This window comes from Hyaena hyaena, unplaced genomic scaffold (assembly GCF_003009895.1).
Source record: "Hyaena hyaena isolate Hyena2069 unplaced genomic scaffold, ASM300989v1 scaffold_395, whole genome shotgun sequence".
Taxonomy (NCBI): Eukaryota; Metazoa; Chordata; class Mammalia; order Carnivora; family Hyaenidae; genus Hyaena; species Hyaena hyaena.
In genome coordinates this window covers 378810-400581 of record NW_024081029.1, presented here as the reverse complement: position 1 = coordinate 400581, position 21772 = coordinate 378810, and the positions used below count along the sequence as shown (strand labels likewise).

The 21772-nt window shown below is 34.7% G+C and overlaps 1 protein-coding gene across 1 annotated transcript; it reads right to left on the bottom strand.

The window, feature by feature from the left end:
• Positions 1-8304: 8304 nt before the first annotated feature.
• Positions 8305-21523, bottom strand: PRR27 (proline rich 27). The gene is made up of 4 exons (XM_039251789.1): positions 21385-21523; positions 17667-17809; positions 14610-14668; positions 8305-8781 (listed from the first exon to the last, which is right to left on the bottom strand). Exons 3-4 carry the CDS (start codon positions 14655-14657, stop codon positions 8362-8364), a joined length of 468 nt encoding a protein of 155 aa, XP_039107720.1. The 5' UTR covers positions 14658-14668; positions 17667-17809; positions 21385-21523; the 3' UTR covers positions 8305-8361.
• Positions 21524-21772: the final 249 nt, after the last annotated feature.

Here is a 21772-nt window from a genome sequence, read left to right as displayed (position 1 = left end):
CAGATATTCTTCTAGGTTTCTAGTGGGGTCGGGGTGGTTGTTGCTTATGACAGCAGGTCACCTGCTTAAGAAAAAAAAACAAACAAATATTTCTGTCATCAAAATTTACAAGTGAAACTTTAGATCCTTATGAGTAAATTGGGAAAATTAATAGATAACATATTCATATTTAACCTAAGACAAACTATTACTTTAAATACTATTAAATAGAGAGTAGATAATAGAGAGATAGATAGATGATAGATAGGTAAATAATAGATTGGTGATAGATAGATAATAGATTGGTGATAGATAGATGCTATGCAGACAATTAAGCTAAGTTAGAAGGTTTAATAATAACCCTGCACCATGAAATGTTTTGGTTTAGTTTGTGACTTTCTGTGGTAAAATATATTACTTCTTAAATACAAAATTATATTGTAAAATATTTTAAATGGAATTTCAGAGACTAACGTGGGGAAAATGTGGATCAAAGAATTGATGAAATTGAATATCACTGAACTAATTCTATTAGGGAAAAAGTTATTATAAAAGATAAAACAAAGACAATGTTTAAAGATTAAGAATTTTCACTTTCTTATACACAGCATAAATTATAGAGATGTTAGTAAGTTTCATTAGGAATGTGAAGAATAGTCTCATTATAGCCTTACCTCCAGGTATAGGACAGGGATTCAGGGGACTTTCAAAGTGGGAGACCACATAGATAGAAAACTTTAGATAATGTATGGGATTGTGTATTTTTTTCCTTAAGAATTTCCCAAATGCATCAGACTAAGATATATATTTTCACTGAGATCAGGGCTAGCTAGTTTATATGTTCCTGAAACATTTATTAGTGGTATAATATGGGTAAAGCATTGCGTCTTGTTTGTAGGGATGAAAGTGTGAATAAAGAATGGTCCTTCATGGATGACAGCATGTATAGCTTACATAAAATAAATTATATATAAAAATATTACATAATATATATTATAATATATATATATATATATATATATATATCAGATCTCACTGAACATGTTCAGAATGCCTTATAACTATCTAAGTAGCCTCAAATATGCTTGGTGAGCTGCTTATAATCATAACAGCTACAAAATATCTGGAGTTTACCAATTCCCTAAACAATCAGTTAGATCACAGAACTTCAGAAACAGAATTTTTCTGAGTGGCAAACAGAAATGTGTTTACAGAATATTTATATAAGTTTATTTCTTCTTGCTGTGCTGACAGCTCAGAGCCTGGAGACTGCTTCCCATTCTGTGTTTCCTTTCCTCTCTGCTCCTCCCCTGTTCACATTGTCTCTCTCCCTCTCTAAAAAATAAATAAACATTAAAAATATAACTATATTCTAATGGCAAATATTCTAAAAAGAGAATTATTAAAATAGCTAAATGAAGAATACCGCTTCTTTCCATTGTTCTTGGTGGGGAAATGTTCAAAGCAACTATCTTTCCTTCAGTGAAAAGGTAACATTTTAATATTTTTATGTTTAAATATAACTCTTAATTTTATATTTTCTAATGCCACATTTGTAGCAATTCATTTCTAAAAAGCAAGAAAATCATTTTATGAAAACTGAAATATTGTAGTTACCGTAAAAAAATTAGCTGATATATTAATGTTATCTTCATATACCTTAAAAACTTTAAATAAAGACACCAGAGTGCTTTTACTTTTTTTTCCCCACAGAATATTCAATTATATTTATTTGGCACTCTGAAATAGTTTCATTCTAGTCCATTTACTTCTTTTTTCTTTTTAAAGTAATCCCTATACCCAATATGGGGCTCAAAATCATGAATCGAGATCAAAATCCCCCTGCTTTATTGACTAAGCTAGTGGATAAAGAGCTAGGCAACCCCATTTCCTCCTATATAGAGTCCCTTACTTTTGACTGAGTTCTATGTGAGACAATGTAATATATAAATTCCTCCTATTTATGCACTGAAGTTTAAATCAGAAGGTGTAAAATGGTAACACAAAAACACAAATCAAAAAAGCATTTGTTTTTTGATGTTTGTTTCCTTGATTGAAATATCAATCTTCCTATTTTTGTAACTGGTTAATGGATCAATGGTACATCTTGCTTAGAAATATACTAGTAATTACAAAGTGCTGAACTTTACTACTCCTCTGTTGCTCTGTGATGGAACATCTTTTCAGGTCATCTTTATTCAAATCTGGATAAGGAAGTATATTCACCTATAAAAATGATTACTTAGCCTAAAATGAAACTATGAAACTCTTCCAAAAATACTGTAAGAGATACAAAAGGATATAGACATTGTAAAGCAAGTATATGGACACTCTTTCTTTCACTTACAGAGATTATTAATAAATGTCCTCATTTAAAAAATATTTCTTCACTTATTTTTGAGAGAGAGACTGAATGAACATGAGAGTGGGGTAGAAAGAAAATCCCAAGTGGACTGTTAGAGCAGAGCCCAATGAGGGGTTTGATCTGACAAACCAGGAGATCATGACCTGAGTAGAAATTTAGAGTTGGACACTTAACTGACTGAGCCACCTAGGTACCCCAAATAAATGTTTTAAAAGTAACTCAGGAAAAAGTCAGATAAATGGTGTCATATTTCCACATATTTTCCTTGAAGACTTTATTGAAGTCACCCACAAATTAAGAGGGTAACAGAAAATTATTTTAGAAAAAGGCATTCAATATAGTGACTGGTCCTATCCTAATCCCCAGAATCTATGAATATTGCCTTATTTGGCACACAGTGGTCTTTGAGAGACGTGATTAAATGAAATGGTGGATTTAAATTTTGAAATGGAGAGATTGTACTTGATTACCTGAGTGGATCCTAAACGTACTCACAAAGTATCCTTACAGAGGGAGGCAGAGGAAGATTTGGACACACCCAAGAAGGAAAGCAGTGAAAAGGAAAGAGCAGACAGAGGTTTGATGGTGCATTCCTTGAAGATTGGAATGATGCAGCAGCAAGTTAAAGCACACTAACAGCCACAGGAAGGAGCTGGAAGAGCCAAAGCTCTCCAAAAGCCTATCAAAGGGTTGATGGCCTTGCCAATACATTGATTTCAGCCCCGTAAAGCTGATTTTGGACCTCCAGAACTGTAAGAGAATATATTTTCGTTGGCTTAAGTCTCCAATTTAGTGATAATACGTTGCAACAGGCAAAGAAACAAATAGAGCCATCATGTTTAACTTCATGCCAATGTGAGTCTTCTGATTTCTAATAAAGTTCCAATTCTGTGTACTTTGGTATGCTTTCTCATCCTGCTTCTGATACTTTTCTAAATGAATAAACTTTGGTAAATCATTTATCTTCTCTGTTACTCATTTTCCTAATATTTAAGATGGGTGTGATAATAATATCTACTTCATGGTTATTATAAGGGCGTAAATTAATTTTTGTTAGGAGCTTAGAACAGTGTCTAACACTGGGAACCGCTATGTAAACTGATACAAAATACAAGTTTTAAAAAGTAGATAAAACATTTTGAGGGAAAGATAATGGGAGAGATCTGTGGAATGATGGTTGTCTCTCCTTTAATTGCCTTCTGTCACATTTTCAAAAATAATAATTTAGAAAGAAACTATTAAAAATTCTATTTGTGTTTTATTTTTTTAGATAGTGTTTATTCAAAAGAAAGACACATATTGCCATCATATGTTTAAATCTCTAAAAAATTATTTACATATTTAGGAAATAGCCTTTTAAATTTTGGATGGAAAAAGTACATCATAAACATCATTTCTGTATAAATGAAGTCTGATGAAAAAAATACCACAAGCCAATCAATATGTTAGATTCGTGTTTTTAATATACTGAATGAAAGTCTTTGGAAAAGAAGGTAAATTTTTGTAGATTTCACTGATTTCTGCAACAGAATCTGAAAAAAGGAAAGGAAGATATTAGTTTTATATAATAAAATTACAAAGTTACTCACACAACAAAATTGCTTTTGTTGTTTCATGATTTTAATGTTAAAAGGACTCTATTGAAAGGTTACCTACAAATCCATGTTTGTGATTTTTTTTTTTTGAGAGAGAGACAGAGAGAGAGAGAGAGAGAGAGAGAGTGAGTGTTGAGCAGGGGAGGGGCAGACAGAGAGGGAGACACAGAATCCAAAGCTTGCTCCAGGCTCTGAGCTGTCAGCACAGAGCCCGAATCGGAGCTCAAACTGACTGACAGCTAGAGCGAGATCATGACCTGAGCAGAAATTGGACGCTTAACCGGCTGAGCCACCCAGGAGCCGCCATGTTTATGATTAAAATGCACATTTAAGCGAATCAAAGTTTGTTTTCTTCTATCTTCTTGTATATATTACCTACGCAGTCTTGTAATAATTTATTTTAAAATGCAATTTTAATTCAGGGCACCTGGGTGCCTCAGTCAGTTAAACAACTTACTTTAGCTCAGGTCATGATCTCATGGTTCATGAGTTCGAGCCCGGCACCAGGCTCTGGGTGGACAGCTCAGAGCCTGGAGCCTGCTTCAGATTCTGTGTCTCCCTCTCTCTCTGCCCCTCCCCCACTCATACCCTGTCTCTCTCTCTCAAAAATAAGTATGAAAAAATTTTTAAGTGCAATTGTAATTCAATATTTTTTATTGTTTAAAAAAATTAATGTTTATTTACTGAGAGAGAGAGACAGAGCATGAGTCAGGGAGGGGCAGAGAGAGAGGGAGACACAGAATCTGAGGCAGGCTCCAGACTCTGAGCTGTCAACACAGACCCTGACGCAGGTCTCGAACTCTGGTACAGCTAGATCATGACCTAGGCCGAAGTCCAACACTTAACCAACCGAGCCACTCAGACGCCCCTTAATTCAATATTATGTTTTATTTGCATGCATGTATGTACTGTACAGGGTTCCTTTGTGTGAGGTGTTGGATTCAGATCAACACAATCTTCTGATACTGAATGATTTGAAATAGAATTCCTTCTTGGCCTTAGGAGACTTTAGAAAATAGCACACTTTCTCTTTTAAGCTGTGAGTTAAGTAAATATAGTAAGAAACTAAACATAATGCTAAATGAAAATATGAAATTAAATTTGTCTAATATCTTCAACTAGTCATCAACAATAATATATAATAGTAAAATAAGTAAAAACCCAAGGAATATAGTAGCATTAAAATCTGAAGCCTTTAACATTTTTTTTTTCAATGTTTTATTTATTTCTGAGAGGGAGAGAGAAGACAGCATGAGCAGGGGAAGGTCAGAGAGACAGGGAGATAGAGAATCTGAAACAGGCTCCAGGCTCTGAGCTCACTGTGAGCACAGAGCCCGACGCAGGGCTAGAACCCACAAACCATGAGATCATGACCTGAGCCAAAGTCGGATGCTTAACCGACTGAGCCACCCAGGTGCCTCTAAAATTTTAAGCCTTTTAATTTCCTTGGTAAGAGCTGTCATTACAAGGCATCACCAACAGTATTAGCTGCCATCACATTTGATTTTCAATTCTGCTTTAACCACTGATGTCGCTTCAGTAGAAATTTTGATTTGACTGACAGTAAAAAAAAGCCTTGCAATTTTCCTGTTCAATTTTATAACAGTAAAATTAAACCAACTTTGGGAAGGAACAAAGGGGTGAGAACTTGTAAGAAGGGTAACAAGTTTTTTGTTCAGATAAACTCAGGTTTGGCATGAGTCCAAATGAGCTTTTTGAACAATGCCTTTCTTCCCAGGACAATGTTTAAGGGGGGGGGGGGTGGGGCGGTGGAGGAGGAGGGTGAGCACAGTTTTGTAGGGCAAAGGGGTGGGAACTGGGAGATTTCTGATCTAAATTGTGTGTGTTTTCTGAGACAGTGGTTTTGGGTGTGGGGTAAGAATGGAAGTGGATTGAATAGCATACAGAATGATCTGTGACAACTTTAGTGACAATCCCTCTCCTCCACAATTCAACCCCCATACCTCCTGTGGAAGTTTCTTCCTTATACCGACCAATATTGTTTTAGAATATGTGTCATAATCAATTTGGATCAATTTAAGGAAGAGCTATCTACACAGTTCTTCCGTTCCTTACACTGGACATGAGTTGATAATTGCAGAGATTCTCAGATGCTGGGTACCAGGGCCTCTCCACACTCCATTTTCTTGGTTTCAGGTCATAAGAAAATATTCCAAGGTGGTTTCAGATGATAAGATTTGGTCTATTTAATGTGATTTTTTAATTTTAAAGTTTATTTATTTTTGAAAGAAAGTGTGAGCAGGGTCAGGGCAGAGGAATAGGGAGAAATGATCCAAAGCAGGCTCCATGCTGCTAGCAGAGAGCTCGATGCAGGGCACAAACTCTTGAACTCATGAACCATAAGATCATGACCTGAGCTGAAGTCATGACCAGATGCTCCATCAAATGAGCCACCCAGGTGCCCCATAAGGTGTGATTTTTAAATCTCAGTATCACCTATGACTTACAGAAACAAATGGTTGGTCTCTCTTATCTAGAAAATTTCATTTCTTTACCTTAAAAAAAAAGTCATGCATTATAAATGTACTTCATTTCATAATATTGGGCCTACATTTTTCTGAATAATCTTTATTCTCTAAGAAATTGTATCCTACTGATCTCTTTATAACTCATATTTAGAATCCTCTATATTGCTATCATATTTAGCTTTTGAAAACAGAGAGCTGTTTAAAGCATTCTTCTCAGTGAATCTCCTTGATAAATTCCTTTGGCTACAGGATAAAGTCCAAGTATTTAGCAGTGTTTTTAAGGCCCATTTTTATCTTAGGTCCTGTTTCTTTTTATCCCTACATTCCAACATTTCCTCTCTTCCCCCAAGTGAGGCACAAGCATATGCTTGTAAATGGAAAGTGCTTTAGATCAAAGCAACCTACTGAATGAATATGTTAATGTGTGGAGCATTGTAGAATAAGGCTAGCTCTTTGTACTCTGGTGCAATTTCAAGCTAGCTTTTAACTTGATCCTGATCTTAATCAAAAACAAAGGAACAGGAAGAGATTTGTACCTCTTTGTAGGAAGCAGATGCTAGGAGTATTCGATTAGTGACAATGTACTGAAGAAATTACTCACTGGTGGATTTAAGCTCCCATTTCTTTTCTGTCTGTGCCCAGAATTCAGAGTATCTTCTATGTAGTTTTTAATCCCACATTCTCTTTTATATAATAACCCAATTGCTTGGACTACATACACTAAAACTTAGGGAGTAAGTGCTTCCTAAAGATTGTTTAAAGAGTTACTGTTTTGAAAAAGTCTAGAGAACTATACTTTAGGTCAAGATGAGTATCAGAAACTGGTTTTACCCTCTTACTTGGAGGAAATTTTAAAAAATGTACCTAACATATGAGAAACAACAGTCTCTTGAGATCTGAACTTTCAGGTAAGAAAGACAGTGATCCATAAGAGACAGGAAGCAAATGAAGTAAACCTGACGATTGATGATTGTCCTAGCTTACTTACTGCCTGGAGCATTTCCAGGTCTTCATTGAGGGAGATGGAGCTAGGAGCCCAGGAAGACAAGGTAGCTGAAATTCACAGGGCAGAGCATTAGAGAGGAAAGAGAAGGACAAAGATGTAGATACAAAGATCTAAAAGGTTTTCCTCGTGTTTTAGCTAAGCATAGGTTATTCATTTGAAGATTCCACTTGAGGCCAAGGCAAAAAACCTCCTGAAAGACAAAAGGGAACAATATCTGGTACTCCCCTAGGGCAGAGGAAAGGTTTGGATCTCAAAAGAGTAAAAAAATCTCAAAATTCACAGAGCGTAAGCTTGAGTACTCAGAACAACAACAACAACAACAACAAAAATCTCAAAATTCACAGGGCATAAGCTTGGGTACTCAGAACGGTTTGATCTCTGTAATGGGAAAAATTAGCCTTAGATAAGAATGTTTCTTTGTTCCTGCTTAATTAATAAGGCTTAACAGCATAGTAGCCTAATGCTCACTAAAAATAAAACCCTTGAATATGTGTATATGTGAAGAACAATGCTTTCCCCCAATTTCGAAATAATCATGCTGAGTGAAAGAAGCCAGACCCAAAAGTATTTACACTTTTATCCTGCTTCCATGCAATTCTAAAACATACAAACCAGCCTGTCTGTGGTGACAGAAAATAGGTTGGAAATAGGAGAAAGGGGAGGGTGGGATTTTTTCCCCCATTGATATATACGTATGTGAAAACTTATGAAAGTGTACTTTTTAGTACCCGTAGTGTGCTATACGCTAACTGTATCTTAATAAAGCTGTTCAACATGTTTAAGCTGATATTTGTTTGCTTATGGAGAGATTCAGTTTCTTTCACATTCCTACAAATTCCATGCATCACAGGAGTAAGATTTAGGCAACTCACCTAGGCAGAAGAAGGCGGCTGAGGTTCTGGGGCAACGGGCTCGGCGTCATCAGGCTCAATCGGCCCAGGCTCCACTGCAACAGTCTCTAGGTGTGGAGGTGGCGTAGTACTTGTGGCTACATGAGGTGTAGCTACAGAAGGGTCGGCAGTAGGGGGACAGGGGAGCATTGGGTGAGAAGGAAGGTCCTTCAGGTCTATGTGAGTTAGGGACAACATGGGAAGATTCCTGAGGAGGAGGAGAGGAGATCGGCCAAGCAGTTACAGGGAAATTACAAGTGTGGTAGAAGGGGGCTCCGGGAGAGGGAGAGGTGAGAATCCAGGGAAATGAGGGCACCTCAGTATGAGGGTCAGGATTCCCAGGGTAATGGGGGACTTTATTCTCTGAAGGACGAAAAGAAGGAGCAGAATCAGTGCCTGACATGGGATAAGGAATACTCAGAGATGGGTTAAGTAGGTAACGATTGCCACTGTAATCCTGAAGGAAAAGCAAAGAAGTCAGTTAAAATTGACTATTTAGATCTATCCTATCTGTGTATTACTTATGTTATGATTGTAATGATATATGATGAGTGAAGATTATTTTTGTAAGAATTCCAATTTAGTCTCTTTCTCAAAGCTAATATGCTTCTATATTTTTGAAATAGGAGACTACTAATTTCTTGAGACAACTGAATACGTCTCAAGTGAGGGAGAAATATTTTGTATGTGGGCAAATCAGAGTGTTATGAACCGTACATTATGCCAGGACAAAAAGAGAAGGAAAGAGGGTGCACAGTACAGGATTGGTAATTCCAGGCCTCCTTCTCTGTACCTTCTGCCCGGCCCACTCATCTCATTGCCTGCTCCTGAGATGTCCAAAGCGCCCCACCCAAGCATTCACTTCATAATACCTCTTCCAGGTGTCCTTTTGATTTCCTTCCCATCCTATTGCATCCAACGCCACTCACCCAAGCCAAGTATCTCAAATTGTTAGTAAGAAGGAAAGCAGGCTGGATGTCGATGAGTAACTACTGGCTTCTTAAAAAAATTGAGATATAATTGACTACAGTTAATACTGTATTGTATATTTGAAAATTGTGAGCAGTAGATCTTAAAAGTATTTGTCACACACACACACACACACACACATATAAATAAATAAATAAATAAATAAATAAATAATACAAGTTTTCGTCACAAGAAAAATTATAACTGCGTGGTGATGGACATTAACTAGACTTAATGTGTTGATCATTTTGCAATATATACTGCTGCTTTTCATATTTAATTTTTCCTGTGGTGTTTGTGTTTTAAATGAGATTATTAATGTTGCTGATGCATTTCCTATTAAATTTCACATGATTTCCTTCCGTAGAAGGGCTGCTACATTTTCCTCCAGTTGCTATCCAGATTTGTCTATTACATGTGTGTAAGATTATTGGGGAGCTTCAAGGTCACAAAATTATGTGGAAATTTACAAAACATTAAGACATGTCTGGGTCTCATATACATAAAATTTTATTTCCTATCAAATTTGTCAGTTTTAATGAACGATTTTGTTACATATTGGTTTATAAATCAAGTTCCTAGATTCTTTGATACACTGCACTGCTCAATTATAATTTAGGAAATTTTAAATGTTTATAACTTAAGCATTTTAAAATATAATGAACTATACTTAATACTTACTTCTAAAGTGTTTATGTTAATGCTAACCAGTCAGTGAACTTATTTTATTTACATGTATTCCAAGTTAACTGTCCAATGGCAGACACCATTTGTGAACTAGACCCAGTTTCATATTTGTTAGAAAATACTTCCTTCTTTATCAATAGCACTTTTCTACCATATATGACTTTATACAATTACATTTCAGTTAAAAACATTTAATGTAAAGTGCAGGGAGTGAATCTGGACAAGATATCAGTATGAACAAGACAGTTCCAGAATGTATAATTATGCATATGCTTATATTAATATATTCATTTTAAATTAGCCCATCAAAGCAAGAAAAGAGAACATGTTTCTAAATTACTTTCCAAGCCTGTCAAGGAAAACATACTACTGAATTACAGTAAAACCTTGGTCTGAGAGCATAATTTGTTCCAGAACAAGCTTGTAATCCAAAGCACTCTTATATCAAAGATATTTCAAGAACCATTGGCTCAGTTGTGAGCATGTGACCTTCAGCATCACATACTATTCCTATTGTAAGACATCACTCATCATTTAGTAGAAATGTTTGCTTGTCTTGTGGAACACTTGCAGAACAAATTATTTGCAATCCAAGATTCTGATGCGTTTAACATTATTAGATAGAAAATATTATTGTAAAAAGAAAATAATATAGAATACATTTTAATATCTTAAAATATAGACATATATGAATATATTTTACCTTTTCACCAGATGTGAGAAATTTCTAAAACAACAAAGAAAATAATGTTTGTTTTCAACTTTGTGTCCTTGAAAAATATTGCTCTTTAGATCTCTACCTATATTCAGTGATTATAACTGATAGAACTCTCTGAGTGATTTGGGATTTTCTTAAGTGGTGCAGTTGTTTGCCTTTTTTTCCTGTGACTATTAAGGTTCTTCTGTTATTCAAAATACTTGTTATAAAATATATACAGAATAGCCAATGTTAATGTTCTATTAGTGCCAGTGTTTTTACACAATCGTTAAATTTCTTATACATATCTATTTACAAACTTTCATACATAGGGCACCAAATATTTTGTTTCAGTTCTGTGGCTAGTTGCTTATGTCTACCAGATATTTACATTAGAGCATTATTAGTGTTTATTATAAAATCCCCTGTAACTAAACTAGGCTTTGCAAAATAAATTCTCAGAAAATGCAGATTGTTTCTTGACAGCTTTGGGTATTTGTAAGCTTTTTCTTGATGGATATTCTAGGATTTATTTTTTTTTAAAGTATAAAACGACTGCCTACTATGTGCTATTCATGTGTTAGACATTGGGTTCCTAGGTGCTGGAAAGAACAATCAAGCTTTCTTTGTTCAAGGCTGATTATTAAGCCTCCCAAGCCAGTCCAGCTTCCTCATTAAAATTTAATATTGTATGAAAAAGAAAACACATGCATAAACAAAAAGTAAAATGAGACCTATAAATACAGAGAACAAACTGATTGTTGCCAGAGGGAAGGAGGAAAAGGAATGGGTAAAATAGGTGATTGGAAGGGGCACCTGAATGGGTCAGTCCGTTAAGTCTCTGACTTTCATTCAGGCCATAATGTGGCTGCTCCTGGGTTTGAGCCCCTCCTGCGGCTTGGTGCGGACAGCTCAGAGCCTAGAGCCTGTTTCTGATTCTGTGTCTCGAGTCTCTTTTTGTCCCTCCCCTGCTTATGCTCTGTTTCTCTCTCTCTTTCTCTCTATCTCTCTCTCTTAAAATTAAAAAAAAAAAAAAGGTGAATGGGAGAGGCAGATAGAGACTTATGAAATGAGTAAGTCATGGAAATCAAAAGCACAGCCTAGGGAACATGGTGAATGGTGTTGTGACAACACTGTGTGGTGACGGATGGTGGCTACAGCAGCAGTGAGCACTGTGTAACATATAGAGAGGTTGAATCACTATGTTGTATACCCCAAATCAATGTAACATTGTGTGCCAACTATACTCAAATAAAAAACTGAAGAAAAAGAGTTTAATATTGTATATGATATTTCTTTATAATTTTAGGTTGGTTTCCTTGAATTACTGAGTTAAAAATGTTTGCTCATGCATCGTATTTTCATTTTAAGGTATGATGCATGATGCACAAGTGATACATATTCCAGAGTGTTCACAGACACAAATGTCAGTGAGTTGTATTGTGACCACACAGGCCTAGACTCTCATAATTAAAATATTAATTCCTATAAGAAATTCAGAGGAACACCTCCTACTGTTTTCATTTTAACAATTATTTCAAAACTTTTCTATTCCTTTGCCATATATCTCATGGCATTAGGTCAAAAGCGTGCATATTCAGACCATATCTCTGGCTTTCCTTTGCTAGGTTGTTATGTTTATCTACTGCATTCTTGTAGATGGTACAAACAGAATTTTCTTAACACACTCCTGTCATCAGCATTTGAGGCAAAAATGACAAACAACTTAAAAAAGTCTTATACTAGTCAATCGATCATTGATCAATGCTGTGGCCTTGTACATAGGGGTAATTTGTGGGTATTTTCCGCACAGCAATCATCTAGCTCTTTGGGACACACTCTTCCTATTAGTAATTCCTAGATCATGCTATCATCTAGTGTAATCTTTCATACAGGCAAAACCTTTCTGAATTCCTCACTTAATTCATTCAAGTAAATTTAAGACATTGTCACAAATTTTATTGGGCATAACAAAATATTTATCACTCTGCAGAGGGAGTGCCCTTACCTACTACTTCTGCTTATTGAAAAGAAATAAAGACCTTATGGGAAATATGTTTAACACAAGTATATTTGTACTCCAAACATTTTTCTATCAAATTTAATAACAGTAGTCATAAAATTGCATTGTAAAGAAAATACAAGACTTTTAAAATGTAAGTTACACTTTCTGATAAAAACAAGCACATTCATATGTAAATGAAAAAGTTTTACCTCAGGAACATGGAAGAAACGCTTCTAAAACAAAGGAAAAATTAATGCAATATGATTATTTATTTGAAAACATCTGCACCCAGATTTCCATATTACTGAAGAATTTGTACAGTCTTATTAGTATAGTTTTTTTATTTTTGAAATATGAATCATTAGTATAAATTGTTTGTTATTATTATCAACATATGGTTTTGACCTAAATAGTTTACTTAGAAAGTTTTACTTTGGCTGATGGGTTTTGGTTTGTAATTTCCTACATGTATATCAATCTTACCCACTGAAAGATCATTCAGCTGTTATTCATATATCTGGTTTTATTGCTCTGTTTCACCTCTCAGGTTTTCATTGCATTATGTGTGTGTGTGTGTGTGTGTGCACCTGCACTTGTGTGTATATATGTCACCTCTTTTTTTTTTTTACATTTTTATTAATTTTTAGGAGAGAGAGAGAGAGAGCGTGAGCAGGGGAGGGTCAGAGGGAGAGGGAGACACAGACTCTGAATCAGGCTCCAGGCTCTGAGCTGGCAGTCAGCACAGAGCCCAACGCGGGGCTCGAACCCACGAACCGCGAGATCATGACCTAAGCGAAAGTGGACGCTTAACCGACTAAGCCACCCAGGCGCCCCTGTCACTTTTTACAGTTGCAGGATCATATATGCATTTGTTCTTCAATTAAGCTTCAATATATTTTATAAATTCGCCACAGCTTATGCACAAGATAAAAAAAATAGTGTAGAAACTCATCATTTAGTAGTTTAAGAATTAGAATTTAACATAATTTTAAGAGGACAATATCTTGAAATTTATACAGGATGATAGTAAGAATTGTAAAGTAGTTAATAATATCGAGTAACATTTGAGCTTGTATTGTATCCTAAATATTCTGCCAAGCACTTTAGATAATGATGTAATCCCCAAAACGATTCTATGAGGTAAGTGTCATAATTTTCTCCATATACAAAGGAGGATGTCTAGCACACTCATTGGCTAGGATTAAGAATTTTCCAACAGCTATTTTTTTTTTTTTGTATCAGAGTCTAATTTGTTTTTGCTACATTGAAGGGTGCTATGTCCATTTAAGTATTAAGTATATTTAAGTATGCCCCACCAAATATTTCTTGTGACTCCACCTAAATACCTCCAGCAATGGAACATCACTCCCAGGGGAAACCCAAGCAAGCTTTCCATAATTTAAAAACATAGACTCTGTTAAAATAATCTAAATGGGATGTTGATTCTGTGTAACTTTATCTTCCTCTAGCCCACTGCATTTTTGAACTAACCTCTCTTCCTTGTTGGTTAGCCGTTTTCAGTTAACACAACTTTATTTATTAATTTTTAAAATTTCTTTTGAAAAGTTTGTTACAACAAGGAGGCCTGGGTGGCTTAGTCGGTTAAGTGTCTGACTCTTGGTTTCTGTTCAGGTCATGATCTCTTGGTTTTTGGGATCCAGCCCGGTGTGTTAGGCTTTCACTGACAGCACAGAGCCTACTTGGGATTCTTTCTTCTCTCTCTCTTTGCTCCTCTCCCCACTCCTATGTGCCCTCTTTCTCTTTCTCTCTCTCTCAAAATAAATACTTTTTTTAAAAAAAGAAAACTTTGTAAGACAAAACTCATGCCCATTAACATATCTCTCTGCTGCAATTTTATCAACACTATAACCCTTATCTATAATTATTCACTGTGGCTATAATTTTAGAAGTCTGTTTACTTACTTACCTTTGTAAAAGCAACACACAAGACGCAGGCCCATGATAGAAGCTTCATTTTGAGTGACCCTACGAAGATTAATTTTGGACAGTGGTTACTTTGGAAAATATACAATATGTATGTTAGTTATGTCTGTTCTCTGAGGGAGACACAAAAGAATGAATGGCTTTCTTAGTCTGAGTAGAAGCACCCTTAGCAGAAAATTTGGTCCTGCTAATAACTACTGTCCCCATGACCTAACGGGAATTATGCTACAACTCAAATTACCTGTTTTTACAAATGTTCTTCAATAATTAATTGGCCTCTAACTAAACTTCTTTAAGTGAGAGTGAATTCATTCAGTTACATAGAGATACATTTTTGCAATTAATTTGTCATGGAGGGCTCAGCATAAAATAAAACTGCTGAAAAGTAGCTTTCTATGGCTGCTGTAATAAGATTTTCTTTTTTACAGGTTCTGTGGGAAATTGGTATCGACCACTTGGAAAAAATTTCAAGTCCAAAGGTTGTTGCCACTATATACTGTGGCATAAACCATTAGGTTCTTAATCATTAATGTTTCTCTTTTGCTCTGAAAGGTGGTAGCACAGCCACATGTTCAGATGTGTATCTTGGAAGGCTTAATTTTCTTCAAAGAAAATTCTTTCAAAGACAGTAAAACTAATCTCTAGTCAGTTGATTATTAAAGTTTATGTTTTCTCTCTTCTTCAAAATCATAAATTATCTCCCTCATTAACAAAAAGTCTACATACAAGATATTTATATATTATTATTCAGTATCTCGATCGTGAAAAAATATGAATGCCCAATGTGAAGTAATTCATTAGGAATAATAATATCAGGTTCATGATATATTGCCAAGTGAATATTCAGATGTCAAATATAGCTAAAATATTTAATGGGCTGTTTCTAATTAGTTCATGGGCGATTTTAAAAATAATTTCAATAATTTCATTTTATCTTCTATAGTCTATAATGTTTTTGTGAAGTGAGAATGTATTACTTGTATGCTAAGTATATTCTAATAATATGAAATATTTTCAAGTTTTAGTTGAGATTGTGAATGCTTTAGTGCCTAATTTATAACAAGACCTAAGCTACAAAACTTTATTCATGGGCAAAGCCCTGGAAATAATATACTCCATCCACTTCTCCAAACATATTTTTTATTTTAGGTCATGTGTTTAACTTGTTTAACATGATTTCGGCCACCTATTGGATAATCTTCGCTATAATGTTCTTTGGTATTATACATCTGGTTTGTTGTCGTTGTTGTTGTTGTTGTTATTGTTGAGAGACTATGTAAGAAAGACACCAATAGGTTTATATAGTTTTTAAGTTGTAAAGATCTAGGTGGCAAATATCTGTGCCTCATTCTCTCTACCAATAAGCAGCACTGGAGAAATTCCTGACAGGTCCAAATACCTAGGATTTTTTTTTTTTTTTTTCAGCTACAGATATACTTTCATGGCCTAGATACATTGATATTACTTATCTCTTATTTTTGCATTTATTTGTGGTTCTTTGCCTCCCAGGAATTTCAGAGTCAAATATCTTGGCCATATTTAGAACTCTCCAGGGCATTGTGGCACCTCATGTGGGGATGCTTACTCCATCTCTGGCTTTATCTTATTTACCCCAGTCTTACTCTGTCTCATCAAAATACTTATCTTAAAAAAAATCCTGTTTTACTTATTTTGCAAGTTGTCTTAAAAGCTTTTAGAATGGGTTATATTATAAATAGAGGAACAAATTAATCAATCAAACAAATCTCCTAAAATTGTTTGTAGTGCCAAAATTCCCTCTCTGCTGCATGTTGACATTTTTGTAAAAAGAAAATAAAAATGTTAGTTGGTGAAACAAAAAATATGAATTTATGCATAAGAAGATGATATTTTAGCCTTCAGTTTAAACCAAATATTTTTTTCAGTAGCCTATGCTTCATGGTAGACCCTAAAGGTTAACAATGTAAAGTTACCTGATGTATTTATTGATCTCTCTGAAACCTTATTCCTTTTAGCTTTTTCTGGGTCTCTGAAACAGGAGGATTTAATTGGCTGGAACAGATTTTTATATACATATTATATGACAAATGCTTAATTTTGGTAATGATATTTATCATATTGTTTAATAATTATCTAACATTTGTCACATTATATGGCACTAGAATAATTTAGAAGAACTTCTTTACCCCACTATTATTTTGGGAACCTATCAATTTGATTATATACAAAGGCCCTAAAATATAGTTATAAAGAAACTATGTGAGAGAATGCAAATTCACCTCCTTTAATGTGATTTGAAAATAAATTGTATATAAGTAGTTCAAATAATGCCAGCTTAAATTAGTATATTATAGATAACCCAATAATCATAATTTTACTTAATTTGACTTTTTGTCTTAACGTAACTATCAATTTAACGAAGCTCTTATGTATTAGCAATTCTATTAAAAATGAATAAGCATTTCTTTTTCATAAAGAATTTAAAGAATAAAGCATTCATTCATTTATAATTTTAGAGTTCTAAAAAAATCAAGAGTGGAAAAATTCCAGATTTATCTATGTTTAAAATCTCTCCCTTGTCTCACTGTCTAAATTTATTTATCCACTCATATATCACTTGTCTTTAGAATACTCCAGAAGGAACAAAATATTCATGTCTCATTGAAATAATAGTATTCCATTCTCCTTTTCCTCAGTTTTTTGTTTTCCTTCAAATAGCTTTTAAGTGAGAGGGGCTTACTTTACCCCATTCTTCCTGAGAAGAAGTGAATTCCTGAGTAGAACAAACCCATTCTTTTAGGGTTTATGTGAACTCCTGAGTCCAGTCTGAATCTAGGGAATAAAAAAAAAATCCTGAGATGAGTCTTCTCTTATTGAGTCTTGAAGTAATCATTCAGACGTGTGGTGGATTAGATTTACTTACCACCTTGTGTTACTAACTTCCTCAAACCTGGAGAGAATATAAATATGACATGCATTGATAGTCACTCTATTAACTGAGACCTAGGGGAGAATCTTTTAATATGGAAGCATTTTTATATGGGAGTGGAGGGGAGGATACCTTTTTCTCCAGGATGGAAATTAATGGCTGTACATCTGGTTTTGCTCTGGACACTCTGTCTCACTCCCTTTCCTCCAGGGGTACTTATAAGAAGTCTTTAATGTAATTGACTTCCTTTGTTTTGAAATAAATCAGCTTCATATCTGAAAAAATAAAAACCTATGAATTTGACTTATTTGACTGTAAATTATTCCCCTTATTTCACAGAATCATAAAATCAGGGAAATTCGCATAATGTGGCAGTAAAAGATCAATTGAGAACTGTATTAAACTTAAATACTAACTACATTTTGAAAATATTGATTACTTGATTGTGGACACTGATTCGAAAGGGTGATGAAGGAATTTTATACTTAATTCATTATATGTTAAATATGGAATAAAATGGATTAACATAAATATTGTTTTAAATAACAGTGTGGTGGGGGTGCCTGGGTAGCTCAGTTGGTTAAGCATCCAACTTCAGTTTAGGTCATGATCTAGCATTTTGTGGGTTACAGCCCCACATCAGGCTTTGTGCTGACAGCTCAGAGCCTGGAGCCTGCTCCAGATTCTGTGTCTCCCTCTCTCCCTCCCACCCCTGCTTGTGCTCTCTCTCTCTCTCTCTCAAAAATAAACATTAAAAAAATTAAAATAAAATAATAGTGTGGTGTCTTTTTTATATTAGTATTACAAACATGAATTGCCAACTATAAATAAATATTAAAAACTTAAAGAGCACTTCTGTCCTGTATATTTATTCCTGACAACTATGTATTTCTAGAAATATGCAATATAAATGAGAAATGATAAAAGACAGTACTAGCTGTCAGTGCCTAAGTCATAATCAAAGTAACGTAAAGTGATTTAGCTTGATACTCTTGAATCATAGAAAGGGCTGTAGTATTTATTAGGAAGAGAGAAAGAACCCTCTTCTCCAAGTATGTAATTTTCTTTCTGTGGAATCAATTAGCATAAACCTCCCTCACTAATGGTCTCACAAAGGGAAAAGTGCTCATATACAACCATAAAACTTTTAACCATATTATCTACTAAACTATAACACATGGCTGGCATTCAGTAAAAAAATATATATATGTATATATATGTATATATATATATATATATATATATATATATATGACAACAGGAAGGCAAGACAAAAGAACAGTCTACAGATTAAAAAAAGCAATTGTCAGAACCAAAGTCAGTTATTACACTGACTTGTTGAAACTATCAAAACAGAGAATATAAATGATTTTGAATAACATATTGAAGAATCTAGTGGTAAGGTAGACAGGATGCAGGATTACATAGGTGATTTCAGCAGAGAGGGAAACTATATGAAAGAATGAAGTGGAAATGCTAGAAATCAAAACTGACTAACAAAGAAAAAGAATGTATTTGATTAGCTCATCAGTAGACTCACTACAGCCCAGGAAAGATGCCGAGAACTGGAAGATAAGTTTCCTTCTTTCTGTCCTCCCTCCCTTCCCTCCTTACTTTCATCCTTTCTTTCTTTTTTCATTGCTTTCTTTTTTCCTTTCTTTTTTCCTTCACTTGATCATTCACTTAGACACATGGTACTGTTCTAGACCCTAGAGAATGTGACAAATCCAACCCAGTGGATAAAAAGTAATCTGGGAACAAAATTAAAATAAGTCCTTTGGAACTTAAGGCTCCAAAGACGCTACTTTTTTGTGTATAAAGTTAAAAAGGTGTCAACTTAATTAATCCTCTATTTCACATCATTATACTAAAAAATGGATATTATTAATTTCACTATTTCATGATTCAACAGGAGGGAAACCTATGGATTAAATCGGACAGCTGTATGGAATGGACACGGAAAATGAGCATAATAGTAGCTTTCTTTTGTTATATACAATATCATACTTCACAAACAGTAGGTGACTTTAGAGTAGTGACGGACCAGGGGGTGCGTGGGTGGCTCAGTCAGTTAAGTATTTGATTTTGGCTCAGGTCATAATCTCACAGCTTGTGGGTTCAAGTCCTGCATTGGGCTCTGTGCTGAAGGCTCAGAGCCTGGAGCTTGCTTCATATTCTGTCTCTCCCTCTCTCTCTGCCCCTCCTCCACTCATGCTCTGTCTCTCTGTCTCTCAAAAATAAATAACTTTAAAAAAAATTTTTAAAAGAAGAATAGTGATGGACCAGAACATATCCTTTGTTTTTGTAGTAACGGAAATAGGATGTCTTATTCTCCATTACTGACATACACTCTTGGAATTGTCAAGGATTTTAATTTACAAGAGAAATACTCTTGTATTAATACTATTTGTATTATTATTACTACTAAGTGTTATTGCCATAAGTATGCAAACAATGGCCATATTTTGTAATGTTATCCTACTTCAATGTTTTAAAAATCTCTTCCAATTGCCAATGACATAAACTTGGATCTGGAGAAACTGAATCTTTGACAAATCTTTGAAAATTATTTAGAAATCAAAAAAAGGAGCTGTAATAGCTGCTATGTTCCAGTTTAATTTACTATTAAAAAAAACATACTGGGTCAGGGGCGTCTGGGTGGCTCAGTTGGTTGAGCATTTGACTCTTGATTTTGACTCAGGTCATGATCCTAGGCTTGTGGGACAGAGCCCTGCACAGGGCTTCATGTTGAGCATTGAGCCTGCTTGGGATTCTCTTTTTTCCTCTGCCCCTCTCCTCCTCACTCTCCTGCATACATACGTGGCTCTCTCTTTCTCTAAAATTAATTAAATAATTAATTAATTTTAAAAAATTAGGTCTGAAATATATAGAATAACCTGGGACTTTCTCTGAATACTGGATAATGTTTTATCTTCTAGGGAGTCAAGTGAAATTCTGCTTACACATTGCTTCTCATATTGCTTACAATTTAATTTGGGAAGCCAACACATACATAGATATTCAGGAGTCAGTTGGGTTCCCCCCTCAAAATTTGAGGGGCAACAGTTACAGAGCTGAGTCTAGAAAACTGGGAGCTGATTTTAATTGACTAATTATATGTGGCAATTAAAATGGTTAAACTGGATAAGATCATATAGAAAAAAATGTACAGTTAAAAGGAAGTGGTTGAAGTCAGAGTCCTAGAGAATATTACTGTTTTGTACAATAAGAGGACTACATGTGAAATACCTGAAAGAAATAGCTAAAGAAAGATTTATAAAAATTACCAGGAAATAAATCTTAATAAATAGTTCCAAATAGAATAGTACCCCTGGTGGCAAATCACTCATTTTCTACTACAATTTCCTCATCTGCAAGGTATATTAATCATTATTAGTAATGTAATAGTAATGTTAATAGTTGTAAGTTTAATTGAGGCAAATATATAAATTACCCTGCATATAGATAGATGCTCAGTCAATGTTAGATATTATAATCACCCTTATTATTTTTGCCATAATCTATTAAAAAGGAGAGGTTACAGAGGAGATTTTTTAAAAGCATCAAATGAGTTACTAGCTTTGACATGGAAGAGGGTCACCATATTGTTAGAGACTTGAAGGAGACAGTTAAATGTTGAGATCATCAAGTTATTGAAATATTGTACTAGGTAGCGGATAGTGCTTAGGCTTGATGGGCTCAATATAGTCTATGAACTAGAAAGGGAAGTTATTTTCTAGTAAGATGAATTGGAAGCATAAGGAGAGTTGAGGAAGGCAGCTAACTCTAATGCCCACAAAGTTTGATAAGTGGCCTTTGGTGACCAAAAAAGTTTACAAAAGTAACTTACTTTAGGATTCGGCTGTTTGGATGGAGTGAAAGTAGAAATCAAGTTCATGGTTGGGTGTTTTCTAAATAAGACTAAATGCAGAGAGCCAGAAGAGTTACAGATAACATCAAGATAATATTTGAAATAACCAAGGATAATGCCTGGGGTGTGTAAGTAAGGGAGTGAGGCCAATAAGGAATAGAGAGAATGGAATATCAACAGAGTGTTAAGGGATGGAGTATTCTGTGAAGACAAAGAACAATTCTCTTAGCTTCTTCCTGTTCCACCATTTCAAAGTATATGTCATATATTACTTCCTTCTGAAAAAAATCTTTGTGTTCAGCCTGAATAAGAAAGGACATGAGGCTAAGAAGGATTGGATAGGATGGAGTATAATGGAAGGATTCAA

What these genes read in the sequence shown, in the direction of transcription:
- PRR27 (XM_039251789.1), bottom strand. Translation starts at nt 14,657, where the DNA reads ATGAAGCTTCTATCATGGGCCTGCGTCTTGTGTGTTGCTTTTACAAAG. An exon ending in TGTGTGTTGCTTTTACAAAG is followed by an intron (nt 8,782 to 14,609) that starts GTAAGTAAGTAA and finishes CTTTTCCTTCAG; the next exon opens with GATTACAGTGGCAATCGTTA.